This window comes from Triturus cristatus, chromosome 10 (genome assembly GCF_964204655.1).
Source record: "Triturus cristatus chromosome 10, aTriCri1.1, whole genome shotgun sequence".
Taxonomy (NCBI): domain Eukaryota; kingdom Metazoa; phylum Chordata; class Amphibia; order Caudata; family Salamandridae; genus Triturus; species Triturus cristatus.
In genome coordinates this window covers 1,034,905,883-1,034,930,418 of record NC_140593.1, presented here as the reverse complement: position 1 = coordinate 1,034,930,418, position 24,536 = coordinate 1,034,905,883, and the positions used below count along the sequence as shown (strand labels likewise).

At 43.2% G+C, this 24,536-nt stretch overlaps 1 protein-coding gene across 5 annotated transcripts in view; it reads right to left on the bottom strand.

Moving 5' to 3' along the window:
* REXO5 (RNA exonuclease 5) overlaps positions 1-24,536 on the bottom strand; it is a 407,232-nt gene that overhangs the window by 381,799 nt on the left and 897 nt on the right. For 4 of the 5 annotated variants that reach the window (XM_085629097.1, XM_085629095.1, XM_085629094.1 and 1 more), the window contains exon 2: positions 1,699-1,867. In XM_085629097.1, coding sequence (XP_085485223.1) covers positions 1,699-1,842 — 144 coding nt within the window. In that variant the 5' untranslated portion in view covers positions 1,843-1,867. Of the gene's footprint in view, positions 1-1,698; positions 1,868-8,390; positions 8,410-24,536 lie in introns of those variants that run through there. The other variant, XM_085629096.1, reaches the window with a different exon arrangement.

Genomic DNA, 24,536 nt, shown 5'->3' with positions numbered 1-24,536 from the left:
TTATTTTCCGACCTTTCTATTTTTTCATTAATTTCTATGCTGCCAGTCTGGGTGTGGAATTGATCCATGCTGCGGATTGATGTATGGACATTGCTGAATTTCTGAACTTTATATATTCAGAGATATTGCGCTATATCCTGTATTTTACCTGCTGGTTTGATCCCTTGGTGAGGGTCAGACAGCCTGTCTGAGGGAGTTTTTATCTGAGAACGCGGATAAATCCTTATTCGATTTGAAGCTATTCGTCGCCTGTTCATTGGTAAATGATTTATTGCGTTTTCCCTAAATTTATGTTTAATGAAATTTCTAAATGCTTAATTACTCTTTAATAAATGTAAAATTCAAATTATGAGCTGTAGTAAATACATGCAAGATTAAAGGGATTGATTAATGATTTAGATAAAGTTGAAATAACAAGAAACGAGTTTTGTGGTTCTTAAATTAATCCCTGAAGATATCAAATGTTTTCCTAGACTTTAATTGTGTTTTAGCTGGTTCTAATTCACCATCAACCACTCCAACTAGTTGGTCCATCAACCAAACAGCGGAGTGCCTTGATGATAAAGTCAGGATTCTGAAAGTTGTATATAGAATGTGTATATAAAGTAGTAAGAAAAGTAATCCTGATAGATAATAAGGTACCCACATGTCCAGCAGCCCCTTCTCCTGTGTACAGATTCGAGTGAGTTTTGTGTGGATGTGAAGTGTGTTGGTGTTCTGGGCCCCACCAATGAATTCATGAATGAACCTTTGTGAATAAGAATCTGTGACATAAGGAGAATATGTTAATTTTGTCCTTCGTGCTGGATCAAGAGCATGGTACAGGAAAGTAGCAGCACAGAGCTTAGTTTCCTCTTTACACCAGTTGATGGATACACCTGGGCCTTGAAGTTTAGAAGCCTTGACTGCACTTTATGTTTTCTAAATCAGTGGTTCTTAACCTGTGATCTGGGGACCCCTGAGGTGTCCACAAAACCTTCTCATGGGGTCTGAAACTGCTAAGAAAATAAAAAATGAAAAATTTACTAATTAAGTGCGTATAAATTAAGAAGCCAAATTAAACATTAGAAAACGTTCTGTGAATGTAAATCAGTTACAAATTGGAGGCTAAAAATTAAGTTAGTATCCTCAGATTGATTTCTGAGAGCACTGGAAATGCATCAAACTGAACATGTACAGACGATGGGTGGCCTCAATTGAATTTAGAAAAGCTTCAACCTGCTCATTAAAATAATGATTTTTTTTATATTTGAAAATTAAATACAATATTTCATCATGTGTGTATTTGTTTGATAAAACCTTATTTCTTTAATTTGTGTGTATTGTTTTGCAGTTCAAATCATCGAAAAGGCTTAGCCAGGGTCCACACGATCCAATAATGACTTAGTGGAGTTCTCTGAATACCAATAATGATTCAGTGGCCACCAGAAGAACAAAAGGTTAAGAACCACTATTCAGAACCACAGACCTTTTCAGTTTTGTTTCATAAACAATTTAAATTGTTAAATATTAAATGTTTGTTTCATTCTGAAAGGCTCATGATACCAAAAGGCTGCAGGCACAGGGAAATGCAGGTCAGTTTAAGGACAACAGTGTTGATAAAGTCAAATGCAGAATGATGAGACCTGAGCTGAGCTGGAAAAAAGAACTAAAAATACAATGACCATTGTGTCACTGTTTACTCACAAAGCCACCTACCTTCGAGTCACGGTGATTATGGCTAGAAGTTTCTTTTCTGCTGCTACCTCCATCCTTTCTTCTCTTTTTGCTTGGGGATTCGTTGTGGATTTTCACGTTCTCATTCTGTCTTTTCAGATTAGGCACAGAAGAGGCTTTATCCATTTTATAAAATCAGTAATAATCACATCTGAAATGTGAAATGCAGAAAAAAGTAATAAATCATATGGCCAGTCGAACAGCACAGAGCATAATTCTGGCCCCATCTATTTTTCATCAGTGCGGAGGTTCTGCCCCGCACCAGCTGCACTGATGATTCGGCACGAAAGGCTGCACGATGTAGTGCAGTCCCATGAGTACGTGGTGGAACTGCAGAAAATACAGGGGTGTGTGGGATGCCAGTTATGAGAACTTAGGTCTCTTTCTCTGAAACTCATCATAAGCTGAGACTACTGTACAATAGCAAGTGACATCACTGTACAATGCTCTGTGACATCACATCCACCAACTTAAAGAGGGGGGGGGCAAGGGTTTTCACATGGCTGGTGCAAACCTAAAATAAATGAAGCAGATGACCCTCAGGTTAGAGGTTTAATAACAAACTGTTGCAGCGTAAAAGCTGATCAGTCCATGCACGACATATAAAACAAAAAATGACACTGAAAACCCTAATGTGCACCTTGCACAAGTTTTGAAAAACAACACTAAAACTGAGAAAAGTTTAAATACCAGAACCGTAAAAGAATGCTTGTATAGGTAGAAAAAGCTAGATTATTCAAATAATGCGTTTAACATGTTTATTAACAAAGTCTTAAAGTCATTATGAAAATCAATAGTGAAATTTTGTTTCGTAGGACTTAATGTAATATTGCTATACCAAACTTAGAAAGTGGTGCAAAAAGTGTATAAAATGTGCTAGATGAGTGAAACTTTCAGTAGAAGTGCTTAACATTAGGGTCTTCTAATTAGTGAAACAATTTTATTTTAATGATTTTTCGAAATTATTTAAACACTGCTACCTTTTAAAATTGTGGTAGTAGGCTACAGTTGAAGTTGAACATTTTTGTGTAACAATAATTGACAATTTAACAAGTATTTCTCATATATGATATGTTTGATTTATTTCATTATGTTTGAACTTAATCATGATTTTATCTTACTAAATAAGAGATGCAAACTGTAGAAATGAATTTAATCATCTTTTTCCCTTAAGCTGCATGATTACATAGTCTGGTACCTGAACTTTGTTAAACTTTTTCAACTGTTGTTGTATCTGTTCCAAAAATGCAACATTCTTTATTCAACGAGAAACTTTCTTAGTAATTCTTTGTGTGATTTGGTAGGAAATCGTCCTTTGGACTGAATCCGTAAAGAGAAACAGAGTAAATAAGCTTCTTGTCAACTAACCCGTGAGGACGGAATAGACAAGCGTTTCTCATAGACCACGGGCAAAAAAAAAAAAAAAAAAAACATGTACCTGGTGAACAGAAGAATGGTCACACGAGGATCGGACTATTGTGGGGTGACGACATATGTCACGAATAAACATTTGGAACAATATAAGTGGCTTTCCTAGGAGGAGGTGCAGATATCCCACGGAGCAGATTCTTTGGCCGCGTTCCTTTTTACCTCCTTGCCTCCTGACTATCCTTTCATACTCCTTGCCTTTTTCCCCCTTGCTGATGAACTTGGCTGTTGGACGCTATGGAGCTGTCTGATGAGAGACCAGACTTGACCTTTCCTGATCATTGCTCCATGCCCCTTGCCCATACCCATGGACTCTTTCCTTAGTGGACTTTAACTTGATCCCTTTACCCATGCTAGGAGCGCTTTTGTGAACCATCCTCCTACCTATGTAGGCAGGAGGTATCACTTTATACTAAAAAACATCTGCTTATGGATTCTTATATTTAGCAACAGATTTACTTTGACTAAATGTGTGATTTTATTATACGAACTATAAGATTTATGAGTGAGCTCTTCAAAATGTTACTTATATGCATTGATTTTAGATCTTTAATACAATAACCAAATTATCTAAATTTGTCTGAGTCTTTTATTGTGTCCTAATGTTCTCAATACAGAAACTGCGCTTACTATTGTCTGACTTCTAAATGCCTTTAGCCTAGAGTAACAGATTATTTTCAGAACATCAGATTTGTTTGCTCTTGTTCTGTGTAGCCACAGCAGCGCTGCTAATCTGCATAATTCTTGTCAGACTAAACTTCTCTAGGAGGTTGGGTCTTCTAATTGTAATACTCTATTTCTATAGTATGGTATAGATAATAGTGTATTTGATCCCTAATTTGTGAGTTGGCTACCGATTAATGGTCCTCGTTCGGTGGACGACAGTGTGACATCCTGAATTCTCACCCCTCACTACGACAGCGAAAGGCCCATCAGAGGACCAATGCCTCTGAGGAGAAATAGCTTTTGACTCAAGGATAGTAAACTCTGAAAAATAGTGCTTCTGCTGCATCAAAGCTAATCACTCAAGAGAGCCATGCGTGCTCTCACATGGATAGCGAAGGCAACAGGCTAATTTTTAACCTGCATATACTTTTTTATTGGATTGCCAGATGACTCTAGGAGACTTGTTTAAACTCCTGAGGTGCCAAATAAATCACTGCATTCTGGGAGTTGTAACTGAACCAAATGGACGAACAAATCTGAAAGCAAGTAACTGTAAAAAGAATGGGTGGGCTGGAAAAAGCGGATTTCTGGAGACATCTGGCAACCATAGCTTTTTTGGCAATTTGTTCACCATTATTGACTTAACTTATGTTTTGTCTTGTTACCCGTTTTCCTCTTTATAAACAACCTGTTTTTTTCCCCCACATGCTACATTCTAAAAGAACAATATCTAGCTGAAGGCTCACTCATCCGTGTTAGGGATTCTCTCTTGATTCAAAAACTATTAAGGAATTCCCATCATGTGCAAAAATATTCAAATTTTGCTGAAGTCGCAAGGTAAAGATTGGCTAGACTGGTGTTTTCACTCACTTGCTGTGCACCTCAGTTTGGTGAATAGTGAAAAAGACCCAAAATATACCCAAGAACAATATTACTATGTCTCAAATGTAAAAAAAAACAATTCTGCCACAGACAAGCAGACACGCTGAGATTGAAAACCATTAATTGGTCTCTTTGTCTATCTTACTTGCACGTATTGAAGCCTATTCTTTCTTTATCTTTCACTTGACTCCTTGCGTCTGTTTGCCTTCAATACATGTGTGTCTCCTCACACAATTGCATGCTAATTTATATCACAATATATTGGGCCTGCTGTCCTTGGCTATTTTTCTGTATGTGCTACCCCAATTTTCTGCTATTTCTCTGGATAAGATCTTTAGTTTTTTTAAGTGGATAAACGATCCTCAAAAGAAACAGCACATGTATTTAATTCCAGTTGGAGGAATAAGTAGCCACCAATATATAAACGTGCGTGCTGCTGATAAAAACGTAATCTTTACCTGGCTGAAAGGTCTACTGCTGCTCTGCACTCTCCTGCTGCCCTGTGGGTCTCTCCCCGCCGCCGCGCCTTCTTGCACCGGCGCGGTCGCAGAGCGGGAGGGACTACCACTCCCAAGATCCTTAGCGGCAGGAAGCCGTCATTGACACCACCGATTTGGCGCCAGGAGGCATATAAATTTGGAGGACTCTCCCGGCAGAGCGGGCGTGCTGCTGATAAAAACGTAATCTTTACCTGGCTGAAAGGTCTACTGCTGCTCTGCACTCTCCTGCTGCCCTGTGGGTCTCTCCCCGCCGCCGCGCCTTCTTGCACCGGCGCGGTCGCAGAGCGGGAGGGACTACCACTCCCAAGATCCTTAGCGGCAGGAAGCCGTCATTGACACCACCGATTTGGCGCCAGGAGGCATATAAATTTGGAGGACTCTCCCGGCAGAGCGGGCGTGCTGCTGATAAAAACGTAATCTTTACCTGGCTGAAAGGTCTACTGCTGCTCTGCACTCTCCTGCTGCCCTGTGGGTCTCTCCCCGCCGCCGCGCCTTCTTGCACCGGCGCGGTCGCAGAGCGGGAGGGACTACCACTCCCAAGATCCTTAGCGGCAGGAAGCCGTCATTGACACCACCGATTTGGCGCCAGGAGGCATATAAATTTGGAGGACTCTCCCGGCAGAGCGGGCGTGCTGCTGATAAAAACGTAATCTTTACCTGGCTGAAAGGTCTACTGCTGCTCTGCACTCTCCTGCTGCCCTGTGGGTCTCTCCCCGCCGCCGCGCCTTCTTGCACCGGCGCGGTCGCAGAGCGGGAGGGACTACCACTCCCAAGATCCTTAGCGGCAGGAAGCCGTCATTGACACCACCGATTTGGCGCCAGGAGGCATATAAATTTGGAGGACTCTCCCGGCAGAGCGGGCGTGCTGCTGATAAAAACGTAATCTTTACCTGGCTGAAAGGTCTACTGCTGCTCTGCACTCTCCTGCTGCCCTGTGGGTCTCTCCCCGCCGCCGCGCCTTCTTGCACCGGCGCGGTCGCAGAGCGGGAGGGACTACCACTCCCAAGATCCTTAGCGGCAGGAAGCCGTCATTGACACCACCGATTTGGCGCCAGGAGGCATATAAATTTGGAGGACTCTCCCGGCAGAGCGGGCGTGCTGCTGATAAAAACGTAATCTTTACCTGGCTGAAAGGTCTACTGCTGCTCTGCACTCTCCTGCTGCCCTGTGGGTCTCTCCCCGCCGCCGCGCCTTCTTGCACCGGCGCGGTCGCAGAGCGGGAGGGACTACCACTCCCAAGATCCTTAGCGGCAGGAAGCCGTCATTGACACCACCGATTTGGCGCCAGGAGGCATATAAATTTGGAGGACTCTCCCGGCAGAGCGGGCGTGCTGCTGATAAAAACGTAATCTTTACCTGGCTGAAAGGTCTACTGCTGCTCTGCACTCTCCTGCTGCCCTGTGGGTCTCTCCCCGCCGCCGCGCCTTCTTGCACCGGCGCGGTCGCAGAGCGGGAGGGACTACCACTCCCAAGATCCTTAGCGGCAGGAAGCCGTCATTGACACCACCGATTTGGCGCCAGGAGGCATATAAATTTGGAGGACTCTCCCGGCAGAGCGGGCGTGCTGCTGATAAAAACGTAATCTTTACCTGGCTGAAAGGTCTACTGCTGCTCTGCACTCTCCTGCTGCCCTGTGGGTCTCTCCCCGCCGCCGCGCCTTCTTGCACCGGCGCGGTCGCAGAGCGGGAGGGACTACCACTCCCAAGATCCTTAGCGGCAGGAAGCCGTCATTGACACCACCGATTTGGCGCCAGGAGGCATATAAATTTGGAGGACTCTCCCGGCAGAGCGGGCGTGCTGCTGATAAAAACGTAATCTTTACCTGGCTGAAAGGTCTACTGCTGCTCTGCACTCTCCTGCTGCCCTGTGGGTCTCTCCCCGCCGCCGCGCCTTCTTGCACCGGCGCGGTCGCAGAGCGGGAGGGACTACCACTCCCAAGATCCTTAGCGGCAGGAAGCCGTCATTGACACCACCGATTTGGCGCCAGGAGGCATATAAATTTGGAGGACTCTCCCGGCAGAGCGGGCGTGCTGCTGATAAAAACGTAATCTTTACCTGGCTGAAAGGTCTACTGCTGCTCTGCACTCTCCTGCTGCCCTGTGGGTCTCTCCCCGCCGCCGCGCCTTCTTGCACCGGCGCGGTCGCAGAGCGGGAGGGACTACCACTCCCAAGATCCTTAGCGGCAGGAAGCCGTCATTGACACCACCGATTTGGCGCCAGGAGGCATATAAATTTGGAGGACTCTCCCGGCAGAGCGGGCGTGCTGCTGATAAAAACGTAATCTTTACCTGGCTGAAAGGTCTACTGCTGCTCTGCACTCTCCTGCTGCCCTGTGGGTCTCTCCCCGCCGCCGCGCCTTCTTGCACCGGCGCGGTCGCAGAGCGGGAGGGACTACCACTCCCAAGATCCTTAGCGGCAGGAAGCCGTCATTGACACCACCGATTTGGCGCCAGGAGGCATATAAATTTGGAGGACACTCCCCGCGTCGCGGGACCGCGCGCGGGCAGCGCCGGGCTAAGCCCGGGCAAAGGGCGGGCCCTCTGTGGCCCTCAGGGGTCTGAAGGAGACGGGACGGGCAACCCCCCTAACATCTTGCATCCTGGTACCACTGCCGGAAGGTGATATCACCGTGAGACGTAAATGCTATAGGGCAGATGTGTGTCCCTAGGAAACCCTAATCTGTTTTACCTCGACACCTGTATCTTATGTATATTTAACTAGGTGAACATCTAGTTTATTATGACCAAGTCGAGAAAGACCACTATGGCGACTAGATCAACAACAAGAAATAAGTCCGTGCCAGTAACACCATTACCATCTCTTACAGCAATAGATCTAATGCTGCAAAAAACCATCGGAGTGGTTGCCGATGCAATCCAAAACACGGAGAGACGCCTCTCACTTACTCCTAACTTGTGTTTCCCTAATTTGTCTATGCACACTTCTGTGCAGAATAACACCGCGGAGTCTATTATTAGTGTAGAGGACTCGTTATTACTGCAGTCCTTCTCGGGACTGCCTAATGGTAATAGCTGTAGAAGAAATACGTCTCTAAACCCTCCAATTGTACCTACCAGTAATGAAGGCAGCCCCCAATCTGCCCCTACCGGTGAGGATATTCCATGTGTATCATACTTAGGAAACAAGTCACTGACTCCCCCAGGGGCCGTTCTTGCGGAAAGCTCTCTTTTAACTAACCTCATAAGTGCAGATAAATCTCCTTCTCCAAAATTAAAGAGTCTGCGCTATGGAAGGAAAAAAACGAAACCAAAATCAATCATGAGGAAGACATATAAACCTATAGGCAAATATAAATCTTCAGTTAAAGATGTATGGTCAAACTTTAGATTGGCTAAACAAACATCCAGTACCTCTAACTTAACTACAAAAGCTGTTGAGCAAGTGGTAACATTGCATAATGAAAATTCGTTTACGACTAGCAAAGTTGTTATAAATGAGACAACACAGACTGAGGAGGTGTGTGTAATTGATAAATCATATTCATCGAGATTGGAACAGATGATTAAATCCCTTCTCCATCCTATAAATGAGAAAATATCTAGATTAGAACAAATTTTAATGAATCTAGATAAATTTCAACCTAAGGAAGTTACTAATTTGTCTAATTGTACTAATATCTCCACTCAGACAGATAACTTAGAAACCTTGGGTCATAACTTAAAAACTTCCTTGCTACCGAATTCCAAAGCCCAGATTAATTCTAATCAACATATAAGTATATGTAATACCGCTTTAATCTCCCCGGCTATGCCTATTACCACGATGGGACTCTCATCCAATAGTGACGAAAGTGAATGGGCCACGGAAGGCACATCTACCGCAACTCCTGATGCCCAGGCTGAGCCAGTCAGGTCTACTTTTACAGTACCATCAACTGATAATATACGACCAGCGCAAAAGTACGTGCAACCCAAACAAAATAAGAAACCCATTCACATTAATCTTCCCCCTGAATCCCAATTTTACACCATAGTGATGATAGGTGTACCGCAATTAGAATTGGGAAAGACGGAGAGATATGGTGATTTGAAGAACAAAGTTAGTCATTGGCTAACCAGCCATAGGCCGCTCCCTCGTCATATCAGTGGTAAGATCACAAATGTCAGGAGAGTCGATTGGGTGGGCCATAGATTCAAATCAACCGAGGGAGACTGCATTATTGTCACGTTTATTGACAAACGAGCGGTTAGGCATATTACCAGCTGGAAGGATAATTTGATCCATAGTCTAATCCGTACTAAGGACTTAAGCTATTTCTATCCTCCAAGGAATGATAGCAACATTCATCCTAACATTGAGGTTGGGGCAAATTACACCATGCATAATTCAATTTACAATGGTGCAACCTCGAGGAATTATGAACCCTTTACCATAAAGGATCGAAGTCATTCTAGAAATGATTTACTAGGTATGTCCAGCAAAGCTAACTTCTCAACATTCTATCCTGAGAATTGGGAGGATTTAAATGGATTATATAATAATCATAATACTCCCCAATTGACATATCCTAATATCCAATATAATGTTCCTATCTCTAATAGATTCAACGCCCTCTATGAGCGTAATGGCTTAGAGGGTGTTGACTGACTGTATGATTTTTCAGCTACTTCTATGTGTATTGATTTTAAATCTAGTAACCCTGTCCATGATAAGAACCTTTCCCCCACCCATATTAATTCAGATAGTAACGATCCTACAGCCTAATGTGTTTTCCATAAATGGGGAAAAAATCCCAAATTCTAAAACCTTCTCATACCTCGGGGTTTTACTTGATAATCAATTAACCTGGGGCCCAGCTGTTATAAAAAAGAAGGGCGAGGTAACACGCACAAATGCAGCCATTCTCGGGTTTGCTAGAAAAATGGGCAATAGCCCGGTGGCTGCTTTACTTAAACTTTATCAAGCTAAGAGTGTTGCCATTGCCTGCTATGGCAGCGAGCTCTGGGGTTATAGTCAAACGCAAGCCCTGGAGATTGCAGAAAACAATTTTCTAAAGAAGGTTTTGAGGCTGCCAAGGGGTACCGGAAACTTCTCGGTCCACGAGGAGTTAGGTGTACCTTTTCTCAGTGATAGATTAGCAGCAAGCCCCATGATATGCTGGCTGACCTCCTGGCTAAACAAAGATATACCTCTCACACATGATATATTAAAAGAAGCCTTAACTTGGGACGGCAGGTTTAAGGTACCATGGTTGAGGTATATAAATGACCGCCTCACGGAATTGGGACGCCCTGACTTGTTTTCAGACCCAGAGACTATAACTAGAGCTGATGTTACCTTTGTGAAAAAATCATTTTTGTCCTTAAGGAATTCTGCCCGGGAGGAGGGCGAATTGTTGAAAGCTAGTGTTAGGAAACATGCTTTACTCCAAACAAGCCCAAGTATGGAACCGTACCTAACATGGCCTATGTCTGGCTTTGAACGCTTTTTATTGACAAGGTTCCGTTTTGATTTGATTCACCTCTTGTTGGCAACTCCGAAAGGGGCACACCGAGGGCAAGTGCTACCTGCTTGCGGCTGCGACGGGAAGTCTCCGCAAGACTTGGTGCACTTTTTATTTATTTGTCCTTATTATGCAGTACCACGGAAGTTATATCTAAAGCCTTGCTTAAAAAAGTTGAATTTTATACAGATTAAACCAGCTCTTTATTACCTTCAACTCCTAAATAGTGACTGCACTCTATATATATGCAGTTTTTTGAAATTAGCCCTTATTTTTAGGAAAAGTATGGAGGGATAATTATGCTGTTTTTATTGATGTACTTCTCCCTTATTTTTAACCTTGTATACTTATTTATATTTTTAACTGGTTCAATTTGTCTGCTGTTCTGGTTTTATAACAAACTTCGTAATTTATTGTCTCACAACTTTGCTGTCTTAAATTTGGAACTGGAGGATTTATCCTTTTTAATGTTTATTTGTGAAATCTTGCTCATGATTGTATATTTGTGATATGAACTTTTTAACTGTTTTTTTATGAAATTTGGTTTATGACTGTATATTTGTGACATGAACTTTTATGATTGTAAAGATTACAATCGAATAAAGATATTTGAATTTGAATTTTGAATTTAAACAAAACCTATTTATTATTATTTTTAGTCAATCAATCAATCAATCATCGATTGCTCTATATGGGCAAAAGGAGAGAGAGGAAAAAAGTGTCAAAGAGACAGAGAGAGATTGTGGCCAATGCTAGTTGATGATTATAAACATGTTTCTTGTGATTTTATGCCAAAATACCAGTCAGTCAGTCCATATATCTTTATTTCGGCATAAGCCATAAAAGAGACATCAATATACAAAGTCCATTTTACAAATCATTGAATAAAAAACAAGTTTAAAATATTTACAAATTTTAAGAATAAGTAAGAAATTATTTCTCTTTCAAAAGATTTGCCCTGATGCACCACATGCGATATAAAAATCTGGATACTGCATAGACAATAGAAAGATCAGTGTTTGTTTTTAACAGTCTATAAATTTCCATACAACGTGAAGAGCCCAAATTCCTACATAAATTTATGAGCTCACTTCGTAGGATTTTACAATAGCCTTCGCAAAAAAACAGAACATGTAAATCAGTTTCTTCATTAGCTAAACATGCAGGGCAACCCTTATCTGTACCGTTGGACCATTTATTCGTCACAGCATGGAGCGGGAGACATCCATGACGGAACTGCAGAAAAAGTTTCCTGGCGAGAGTGGGTTGGATCACATCAAGGACTGGTTCCAGGGCATATATACATTTAAACTCTAAAAATGTAGAAGACATGGGCCCAGATCTGGTACCTGTATTCATATTATTCATATGTACCTCCCAGCACCTTTCGATCAGTTTTTTACGTGTGACATTAAAACAAGTGACACTTGGATTATCCCATAAAACGCCAAGCCCCATGAGAATTGGATTTTTTTTTAATATATGCAAGCCACGGATATCTCCCACTCCCAGGGGTACTAAGGATCTCAATCAGCTCATTTTTAAATCACACTAGTTCCGGGGTTGTCCAAATCCTTCTCCAGTAAAGGAGAGGCCTACAACCAGCCTCTTTAGTGATAGGTCTTACGCCAAGATCTAGGCGCAGAGGAGTGAAGGGAGTGCTCTGTGGTAGCCCAACTAACCACCTGAGAAACTTGTTCTCGGTGATTGTAATAGAGTTAGTTGTAGAATGTCCCCAAATCTCGGCACCATATAAAGTAGCACTTCTTATCTGGGTTTTATAAATTTCTATCACGGGACTTAGTGGTTTGTAATGTGTGTTCTTAAAAAATTTTGCTAGACCCCCTAAGGTTTGGATTAATTTGAGATTACACAAAATCTCTACAAAAGGGTCTAAGGGGGACCAGTTTACCGACTATACTACCTTCAGTCCCCAAAGCATATCTACAAACACTACATGAAGGTCCTAAGTCGAAAAATAAACAAAATGCCGCATGATGCTGTATGTGCTGTCCCTTACGTCAAAACATTAAAGCATTACTGCATCACTAGGCAGGAAGATTAAAGGGTCTATCGGGCCACCCTTAATGGCAGAGCTTCGTCATGTACGACCCTCGGGGATCAGAGTCAGGGCCCCTACTCTCTTGAGCCACCCGGCTCTACTGGGTACCCGTCCCAATGATCCCCAACAAAGGAAATCTCCTGCCAAAAGTGTGCAACAATATTTCAAAGAATACAAAAAAGTGCAGTGCGATAATGTGATAGTGTTCTAAAAATGACTACGTGGTCAAAAAATCTGTTTAATGTGGATTGACCAGGTGTCATGTCTAAAAAACCAAATTAGTCAAAAAACTTATATATGACTACTTCCTGACTTGGTCTGTCTTGGTCGACATGTTTCAGCCGATCTGGTTGTTTTACCCAGCTTTCTTCAGGACCTATTAATTGGTGTCAAAAAAAGGCTACTGCAGGATCAATTTGGTAAACAATAGTGTAAATCAAATTCAAAGAATTCTCGTGAAAAAATGTTATGTGGCCAAAGCCACCCTACCAGACTAGCATGGTTTGTGTTTCAAACTCTGCTGAGGGTAAATCATTACAGCGACGCGCATGCATGAATACAAAGTCGCCACTCCCAATAATCAGGGTTGGCCACAGAAAGCATGCGTCGCATAGTATATGTTGCGCGTGTATTGAGACACTCACGCTGCTCTGACTGCGCATGCGCAGCCCGAAATGTCACCAACAGCTGCGCGTGCGCAGTATCTCCGATCAATCGCGGCAGTGATTCGCGAAAACAACATGTTGTCCACTTATACTCCCCTAGGAACTACTACAGTGTACGCGCCAGTGTGGACACAGTACCGGATTCACAAGTCCCAAGACGGAAACATAAAGAAAACAAAGCAGGAAAAAACCTAGGCAGTGATCATCTTGGTCGTTATTACACAATGTATAACCACACCCATACAAGCCAAACGTCGCCTAAAAAGCCACTACACACCGCGCATGCGTAGTGATGCAAACCGAGCAGAGCATACAGTGTGTCGACACTGTTCAATCGTGCATCATACAGTCAAGAATTCTTGGTGCATGCAATACCAAACAATGTGCAGAACACGCGATGTTTTCACTGTTGGCAAGCACATCGTGTTGTTTATTTTGACTCTATGTCATAATATATCTCCTGAACATTGTGATTTGTACGCTAGTGTGAACATGGTGTAAGACTTGGAGGGGAGGCCAGCCTAATTACTTCTCCAAAATCTGGATCGGAGGTTGTACTACCTCAATCAGTGTTAATTAAGCGAAACCATTGTTGAGGTATTATTCTGGACAATAGGGTACAGCATCTCAGTTAAATTACCCAAGTCTATCGGTGGAACAGGGCCCAACGGGGCTAAAATATTAATCCCGCAAATGGAGACCCTTGAGTCCATCAGAGGGCTCCTGGAAAGACGGGATCTTGACAGCATAACACCGGTCCATTTCATTATGCAGTGCGCTAGAATAGCGATGACCGAAAACTTTTTTCGTTTCGAGGACCAGATCTTTTTACAAATTTCTGGTACATCGATGGGGAGTGTTTTTGCGCCGAGCCTCGCCAACCTCTATGTACACCTCTTTGAACAACAACATGTACTGAACCACAACAACCCTTTCTTTGAACATCTGGTGTTGTGGAAGAGGTACATAGATGATATTTTGGTGGTGTGGCGGGGCTCCAGCCTTGAGATTCAGGCCTTTCATGCCTGGCTTAATGAGCAAAACACTTTCCTGAAATTCACGATAGAGTTTGACAAACAACGCTTGTCTTTTCTTGACATATCAATCTTCCCTATTGGCAATTCGTTACACTGTGAGCTGTTTAAGAAACCAATGTCCAGGAATTCTCTCTTGTCATTCAACAGTCACCATCCGAGGGCCTTAAGAGAGAACCTCCCGGTGGGTCAGTTTCTGCGTGTTAGACGGAATTGTTCCACTAAAGACCTCTTTCACAAACATGCAGAGGTATTGGCTAATCACTTGCAATCACGCCAGTACCCCAGGAGACTTGTACGACAGGCTTGGAAAAGAGCATCCAATAACCATCGTGATGCCCTTTTGGACAATAGCACAATGAGGACACCTAATGAGAGGCTCACTTTTGTGACTACCTTCTGCACCCTTTCAAACAATCTGCAGAAGATGATACGGAAGCATTGGCACATTTTGAACGTGGCCGCAGAGAACATTCCGTCTCCTCTGTTTGCTTTCATAAAAGGTCCCAGTCTGCGCAATAGTCTAGTCCACACACGACCACGGACTGAACAAATACGGGGTGAAAACACGTTGTGGTCATTACCACCAGTAAGGGGACACTACCCATGTGGGTCGTGTAGTGTCTGCCCTCAGACTTCAAAAACCACCTCCGTTGATATAGGTACGGCACGGCCTTGGATTCTGACCAGCCATACGAACTGTAATTCAGAGAGCGTGATCTATATGATCACGTGCCCTTGCTCTCTGCATTACATTGGCCACACAACAAGGAAGATTAAGCTCCGTATCAGCGAGCACAAGAGCACGATCCGGTGCAGAAAACAGTCTACATGTCTGACAGACCACTTTCTTGCAAAACATCATAGAGCAGACGACATGAGATGGATTGTGCTTGAACGACCGCTCATTCCCTCACATGTGAGTGACATCTCAAAATTTCTATTTGTGAAAGAGCAGAAATGGATTTTTAAAATGAAAACGGACACACATGGACTCAACGACAACATTCCGTGGACATCCATTTGATTGTCAACCCCTCGCTTTCTGAATGGCCACTGTATGTGTACAACTTCCTTCGTTCTGTAACTGATTACCAGTGAGTGGACTATCCTATACATTGCCATTCTGCCACAGAGATTTTGGAGGGCCATTGGGCGGTGTGACACGTAGTACTATATGGATTGGGACATCTAAGGAGACCTGGTCTATTTCCAATTACAGCTTGAATATACCTACTTTCAACAGATCTAGATGATATCAACTAGTTTGACTACAACTAGGACTACACTAGTAGAGAGATTTGGACTTGTATACCTACTTAGGGAGATAACATACGTTACAGTTCGCTAATCCTGCTACAAATAACATTATGTTGTTCCCTACAGGTGCCTATACTGCTCTGGGATTTAGTACACTTACCCTAAGAGGTAGGATACTTACATTAATATTTTAGCCCCGGTTGGGCCCTGTTCCACCGATAGACTTGGGTAATTTAACTGAGATGCTGTACCCTATTGTCCAGAATAATACCTCAACAATGGTTTCGCTTAATTAACACTGATTGAGGTAGTACAACCTCCGATCCAGATTTTGGAGAAGTAATTAGGCTGGCCTCCCCTCCAAGTCTTACACCATGTTCACACTAGCGTACAAATCACAATGTTCAGGAGATATATTATGACATAGAGTCAAAATAAACAACACGATGTGCTTGCCAACAGTGAAAACATCGCGTGTTCTGCACATTGTTTGGTATTGCATGCACCAAGAATTCTTGACTGTATGATGCACGATTGAACAGTGTCGACACACTGTATGCTCTGCTCGGTTTGCATCACTACGCATGCGCGGTGTGTAGTGGCTTTTTAGGCGACGTTTGGCTTGTATGGGTGTGGTTATACATTGTGTAATAACGACCAAGATGATCACTGCCTAGGTTTTTTCCTGCTTTGTTTTCTTTATGTTTCCGTCTTGGGACTTGTGAATCCGGTACTGTGTCCACACTGGCGCGTACACTGTAGTAGTTCCTAGGGGAGTATAAGTGGACAACATGTTGTTTTCGCGAATCACTGCCGCGATTGATCGGAGATACTGCGCACGCGCAGCTGTTGGTGACATTTCGGGCTGCGCATGCGCAGTCAGAGCAGCGTGAGTGTCTCAATACACGCGCAACATATACTATGCGACGCATGCTTTCTGTGGCCAACCCTGATTATTGGGAGTGGCGACTTTGTATTCATGCATGCGCGTCGCTGTAATGATTTACCCTCAGCAGAGTTTGAAACACAACACCTGCAGTTTGGCGCGAATCCCAATTAACAGGAGCGGCTATTTAAGGAGCCTATACCTAGACGTCGCTACCTCCCAGACTGCTCGAGGTCCAGTTTGAGGTCTCGACGGATAGGTAAGGCATTGAGTAACTGTGTACCTTGATTCAGGATTGTTTTGAAGATAATACATGCGAGATTACCAGCATGGGTGAACTTTGAACCTCTGTGATTAGGTCTTTGATATAGCATCACCCTCTGTTTTTCTATCATGTTTTTCTACCATTCTAACCTCTACACCCTGAGCAGTAAACAGAGGTGTATACTGTTGATTTGAAATGACCATATAAGATGGTGATATGTTTAGACTTTATTCGAATAATGCTTTGGAAGATATCACCACCAAGCAGACTCAAAGTGAAATAATGTGCATGGCTCAGTTTTGTCAGGCATTGGGTGTGTTGGTCTGTGAGTCAAGAGTTGATTGGTTCTTTGTTAACTTGTATGTAGGGACCATTGAGTACTGGCATATGTTTATACAACCCGTTCTCTTGTGTCCTTATTATTTTTAACAGAGCGGTGCCTCCTATACCGAGCAATCTGCCGGGTGAGGTGAGGCTTTTCTCCCACAGAACGCTGGATGAGTTACAATCCTGCATGTTTTGAGAGAATGTTCTCTTTTCATATGGACCATTTGGTAGCCATACTATAAACTAAGTAGTGCCCAAGAGAGGCACTATTAAACATTAGTCGCTGATGCTGTTTTGTTCTGTGTAAACCCCATCATAAATCATTTGTGACCCCTACTATCTTCTCTTTTAGGAAAGAAGAAGAGGTGACTACACCTAATCAAAGCATAAACCATGCTAGTCTGGTAGGGTGGCTTTGGCCACATAACATTTTTTCACGAGAATTCTTTGAATTTGATTTACACTATTGTTTACCAAATTGATCCTGCAGTAGCCTTTTTTTGACACCAATTAATAGGTCCTGAAGAAAGCCGGGTAAAACAACCAGATCGGCTGAAACATGTCGACCAAGACAGACCAAGTCAGGAAGTAGTCATATATAAGTTTTTTGACTAATTTGGTTTTTTAGACATGACACCTGGTCAATCCACATTAAACAGATTTTTTGACCACGTAGTCATTTTTAGAACACTATCACATTATCGCACTGCACTTTTTTGTATTCTTTGAAATATTGTTGCACACTTTTGGCAGGAGATTTCCTTTGTTGGGGATCATTGGGACGGGTACCCAGTAGAGCCGGGTGGCTCAAGAGAGTAGGGGCCCTGACTCTGATCCCCGAGGGTCGTACATGACGAAGCTCCGCCATTAAGGGTGGCCCGATAGACCCTTTAATCTTCCTGCCTAGTGATGCAGTAATGCTTTAATGTTTTGACGTAAGGGACAGCACATACAGCATCATGCGGCATTTTGTTTATTTTTCGACTTAGGACCTTCATGTAGTGTTTGTAGTTGATTTGAGATTAGCCTTGGTTAATTGGGTGGCCCAGAGCATTTTTTCATTTAAGGTCACCCCCAGATACTCAAATTCCTGAACTCTTTCTAGAGGAACTCCTTTCAGGGGAGGACCAGGATGGGTGTATTTTCGTGGATTAAAGACCAGATATTTAGTCTTTTGTACATTGATCTCTAAACCACTATCCTTGCAAAAGCTTAAAAACCTGTCCAAAATACTCTGGAGCCCCATAGGGGTTTTAGAGAGAAGGAGTGTGTCGTCTGCAAACATAAACGCCGGTACAAGACCCTGCGCCAACCTAGGTGCATCAATATTCTCGCATTGGCGCAGGGCGTGCACCAGACCGTTGATGTATATGCAGAAAAGTGTAGGAGCTAAGACACACCCCTGTCTCACTCCCCTCTCTACTGGGATAGGATTGGTAAGATCCCCATTTTTCCCATATCTCACTCTTGCATAGTTCCCTTCATGGAGGCGTTTTATTGTCTCAAGGAGGTAGGGGGGGAAGCCCCAACTCCCGCAGCACCCTCCAAAGTGCTTTTCTAGGTACCATGTCGAAGCCACTTTTCAAATCAACAAAGACCAGATAGAGACTCCCCCTTTCTACCTCCACCGTTTTCCAGTAGAGGAGCTGGAGCCTAAATACCTGATCTAATGTTGAAATTTTCGATCTAAACCCAGCCTGGAGATGGGACAGAATTTCATTTTCCTCTAACCAGGTTTGGACTCGATCTAGGATAATTCTGGAAAAGACCTTTTGCGAGACGTCAAGCAAACTGATTGGCCTATAATTACATGGGAGAAGTGGGGAGCCTTTTTTGAATATAGGGATAACCTCTGCCCCTAGCCATGATTCAGGTATGTCCATCCCAAGTAAAATAGTGTTAAAAATCACACATAAAAATGGACCCCAAATTTTAGGCTCTCTCTTAAAAAGTTCGCCCGGGACATAATCTAGACCTGGCGCTTTTCCTGGAATAATTCTATCAATAGAAATTTCTACCTCTTTAATAGAAATCAGGTGAGGATCTAGTTTTAAACTATGGGGACTATTAGGTATTGAACTTCTATAAACTGCACTATCAGGCTCCAAAGAATAAAGGGCCCGGTAGTGAAGGACCCAGCTTTCAGCTGCAATATTGGGTTCCAGGGGTGTCCGCCCTTCTCTAGATCCAGTAGCAACCAAGTTCCAAAAGCCCTTAACATCCTTACATTCAAGGGCACTTTTCATTTTGTCCCACTGTGCTATACCCCATGTTGTCTTGGCAGCAATAATGCTCTTTTTCGTATTGGGCCCTAGTTAATTTAATATTGGTTTGGGACCTATCTTTAATCGCTGCGATGAGGGCTTTTTTAGCTACGGCACAGCTTTTATCAAACCAAGTCACCACTTTTTTATAACCCCTATTAGAGGTAGGATTTGCTTTACTAAATACCTGCCTTAGCTTATAAAAAATATTATCATTCACAGCTCCAACTTTGGAAAATAGGTCAGGGCTAATACTAGCATCCAGGTGGTCATACAATTGCTCAAAATCAGGAATTATGCTCTCATATAGTGTGACCATATTTTTGTCGCACCTCTCCATCTGTGACCACTTTACCTTCGTCTTATTATTGGAGAGAAATAAATCCTTCCTGATTGAATATTCTGGCTCAGTGTGGCCACTATGTATAGGACATGTTAAAGATACTGTTAGGGCATTATGGTCACTATCATGCCTGGGAAGTATAATAAAATCAGCAATCATAGACCAGCCCTTGCATTCAATCAGGACATAGTCCAATATTGACTCATGTCCAATTCTATTGTAAGTGCATTTATCAGGGGTATCAGAATTAAAACGGCCATTGCAGGCCCGAAGGGAGTATTTAAGGGTCAAAGCTTTTATTTGTAGGGCCAAAGCTGTCCATGCACGAACCGGGGGGCTAGTGATCTCAGGGATTGCCCAAATCTCATCTTCTTCCCGTGCATAGGAGTCATCAAGGTCTTTGATTGGTTCAAAGTGGCAATTCAAATCGCCACCAATTAAGATCAACCCCTCTTTAATTAAGCCTTCTATTACTGTATCAAGCTGTTCCAAGGTAGGAGACTCCCTACCATTCTTTACTGGCCTCGAATATACATTGATTAGATTAATTTAATTTTTTTTATTGAATGTTACGTTTAGGCTAAGAATATCTTATCCTGTCTGTGCCTCAGTTGAGATTTCGCACCCCAGATGGCTCCCAATCCATGTTGCAAGACCTCCAGAGGGCCTGCCCTTTCCATTAGAAGTAGCTGGGGTAAAAAAGGAAGCGAAACCTGTGCGCACATAGTCCTCGACTGCCCAGGTTTCCTAAAACATACATATATCGTATGAGTCTATAGATTTTCCCCATTCGGGGCAGTTCCATTTGTTTTTTAGGCCAGCAATATTCCACGACACTATCTTAAGATTAGGTCTGAAACTGGCCGACAGTGTAGATGTAGCTATATTCCCTGGGTATATGATCTCCATATTAGCTATGTCAGGAATAGGTGCCATCACTTTTGTGGTTAATGACTCTATGCTATCAGGAGATTGCGGTGGAGATGGTATTGCCCTCCAACTTAAGGGAGGTACAGTACATAAGCTACTTGGACATAATCCTTCTGATGACTGTGGACCAGCCTTCAACAGTATATCATCTTCAAGATTTTCTACTATACCTTCTTTTAATTTCCCCCCTAGTCAATCAACCTCATCAAGTAACCGGAATCTGTTTTGTAGTGGAATGTTAAACTGATATTGTTGTGGGCGCATGAGGTTCTGCCTTCGAAGGGGGTACACTGTTTGCCAGTCCTGAAACCCAATGCCTCGATCTACCCTCTTCGTAGTCCCATCCACATAAAAATAAGTAAGTGGAAGGCACTTAATACGTGTGCCTCTAGGATCAAAATTACAGTGAATGTAATGTGTTATATGTGGTTTCCTAAGATTTACTATATATAATACACTCTCCTTCAATATCTTTGGGCCTATTTCCTAACCAATCAACTCTGCGTGTCATCAAAATGTAATTGGGATTTATTTTGAACCCTCTGCTAGAGAAAAGATGGAGACATTTATTTTTTAGTTCGATATGAGTCTCTATCAGTCCCGAGGTCGGAGAAGGAACCCCGGAGAGGATAGCTACATACGGAACTGAGGCAGGTGGTAGATCGAGGATCGGCAGATTACGGGACTTAAGCGCTTCTTCTGCCGGCAGCTTGGACGGCAGGCTTTCAACTATACCTGTACCCTCACTAACAGAACAGCCCCTAATACCTACTATATCTACTGGTGGGCCTCTTGTATTGTTTTTACTTGCAGAGGTGCTAGTGCAATTTCCCCTTGCCTCGTCTGTACTTCCGGCCCTTCTCAAGGAAGGCCTGGGCCCAGCAGAGACCTCTTTAACTACTACTGTATCTCTGGGAATTGGAACAACTTCCTTATCTTTTCTGTGCCCTTTTAGGAGTGTTAACTTATCTAGACGTGCATGGATGTGGGTAAACTCCTCTTCTAACAAATTTTTTAATTGTAACTGAAGGGACTTCAATAAGGTAGGGAACCACGGGGGTTCTATATAATCTATTTTTTCCTGGACCTCACTAACAATTTGGGGTGCTAAATCACCCTCATTGTCCAATAAAGAATCTCCCTCAATTTTTTTTCTCTTTGCCCCTAGTTTAGAGATCCTTGTATTGGGCCTACCTGAGGTGCACTTTTTAGCGCCTCTAGCCGGGCCCTTCTTCCCCAAGAATATTTTCGGAATAGTGCCAACCTCCTTGATTGTTGAGTGCATGATAAAGACACTGTTGGAGTGGCCGAGGTGTCACTAAACAAGGTTACAGAACTGGGATCAGCACATAATTCTTGTAGGTCTGGGGTTATGGATAATCTACGCTCCGTCCGCTCAATTTCTGTTGCTACCACCCCTATTGCTCTTTGTAGCATTTTATCGATAGAAGTTTGGGGTAGAAGTGGGGGTATATCTGCTGGTGGAGGATAACACTGAGCTTTGGTAGTAAGCTTCTTCATGATTAAAACTAAGGTACTTTTCAACAGGATCTAGAATTGACTGACTTTTACAATAGTAAAACCTTAACTAGGTTATAAAAAACGTATGTGCTGGCGGAGAAAACAGTACTGCGATATGATAATTAACTTAAAGTATCAGGCAATGAACAGCCTCTTAAATATAAAGTGCAAATGCAAAGTAAATAGGCCTCAATTAAAGTGGCACGTGCTAGCAGAAAAAAAAAACAGTACTAGGATAAGGTAATGAACTTAAGATGTCAAACAGTAAGCAGCCTCTTGGATATAAAGTGCATATGTAGGATAAATAGGCCTCAATTAAAGTGACACATGCTAGTAAGAAGTACAATCCCAAAATGGGGTAAAAAGTTAAAAAGCCCACTATATTAGATCATGTGAAATAAAATAGTCCGAAGACGTGGCTGCGAAGGGAGCTGCCAGGTAAATGTCTGAGAAGGACTACAAGTAGCCGGTAATGGGTGGAAAATAGTTAACAGTTCCCTTGTGTGTCATGAATACACAGGGCTATATCAGTACAATACCTTCCCTTGAATTGCCGTATATAGGATCCAGATGAGGTACCAATAGTTAGGGAGGGGGCCCTGCCCTGCCTCCTCCTGGCGACGACGGGCAAGGACGGGCCTGCCCTTGGCCCGGGCTTTGCCCGGGCGCGTCCCGCGCTGCGGGAGGCTGCAGGGAGCTTTAAGCGCCTCCGGGCGCGCTGGTCTTGCGTCACGGCAAGCCCCAAGCTAGGGCGTCTGGGTACTGTAGGCAATGCTGGCCGTTGCCCTCACGGCGGCGATGTCCGCGTTCCCCTGCTGCTGGCCGTCACTGGAACCCGCGCTGCGGGAGGCGGCAGGGAGCTTTAAGCGCCTCCGGGCGCGCTGGTCTTGCGTCATGGCAAGCCCTAGGGCTTCTGGGTACTGTAGGCAATGCTGGCCGTTGCACTCACGGCGGCGATGTCCGCGTTCCCCTGCTGCTGGCCGTCACTGGAACCCTTGTCACAAACGTCTCCTGTTTGCTCTGATACCAGTTCAGAGAAAGAAGCTGTCAGCTGCGGCAGGATTCAGCCACTGCAATCTTCATCCGCCTCTATCTCCACCGTTAGCAATATGCCCGCAATATCCATTACAGCCTGGCTGCCAGTTGGGAAGGAAGGAAGGAAAACAATATTGTGTCGAAAACAACCGCGTTTCGGTTTTAAAGCCGCAAGGGGCTACAAGCATAAGCTTCGTGCTTTCCAAGGCTCCTTTTTATTTTCTTTTGCTTTTTCAGGGGCCGTAGGCCGGACCTCCGGACCTACACAAGCGTGACTCGAAGACGCCGAAACTCCATTGCTTGGGGGCGGTGCAGCATCACCTGAGCATAGTCTGTCTCCAGTTTACGGAAGCCGACGCTCTGCCAAATACAGTATGCAGAAATATCATCTGACATAAACATCGTCATAAATATAATTTGCAAAAATGTTGTGCCATTGGATATAGATTTTCAATTAACCTCAACAGAGCGATCATTTTGTACAATATATTTAAAGCACAATATTTATTTCAGGCAAAATAGTGATACTATGACATTTCTCAAGCGTGTGTATCGAATAGGTGACATAAAAGGGAGTTTGTTCCTATTAGGGTGATAGTTACAGGAACTGCTGAAATACACGTTGAGCTGCATGTAGATTCTGAGGGCCTGATGAACAAACATTTGCAAAAAATTGCTACATTTTGCACACTAACTTTTTAGGTCTGGACTAAAGCGGTCTTCAAAGCTTCAAGTTTTCAAAAAGTTCATAATTAAAATACAAGCGTACTTGGGGGGTAAAGTGAATTCTCTTATCCACTGGACCATTAAAACACTCCAATTATGCTTCTTGCCATCACAGCAAAAAGTATGGGGTAATAGTTAGCTCTATAATTGGTGATTTTATGTGGTTCTTTTTATTTCAAAACGTTAATGTTGTCACTGACACATTCACCTAACTACAACGTTACTTTAACCTTTGGATATATATTTATATATACATATACACATAAACACACACTAGTAGAAGCCGTAGCGCCACGTGAGACCTGTAATACATATGTTTAATACGTACATAATTAACTAAATAAATATTTCACTAGGTGTGCGTGCGTCCAACATATAATGGCAGTCTGAGAATGTAAATGAATATAACCACATTATACATGCACACCCCACCAATCTCCATACAGTAAACAAGCACACACTCCACTTATAATGTCAATTCTCTGGCAGCGAAATCTGTCTTGTCACTATCAAAATACCAGATGGCAATATGAGCGCTAGTAAAGACTAAATATAAGACTCA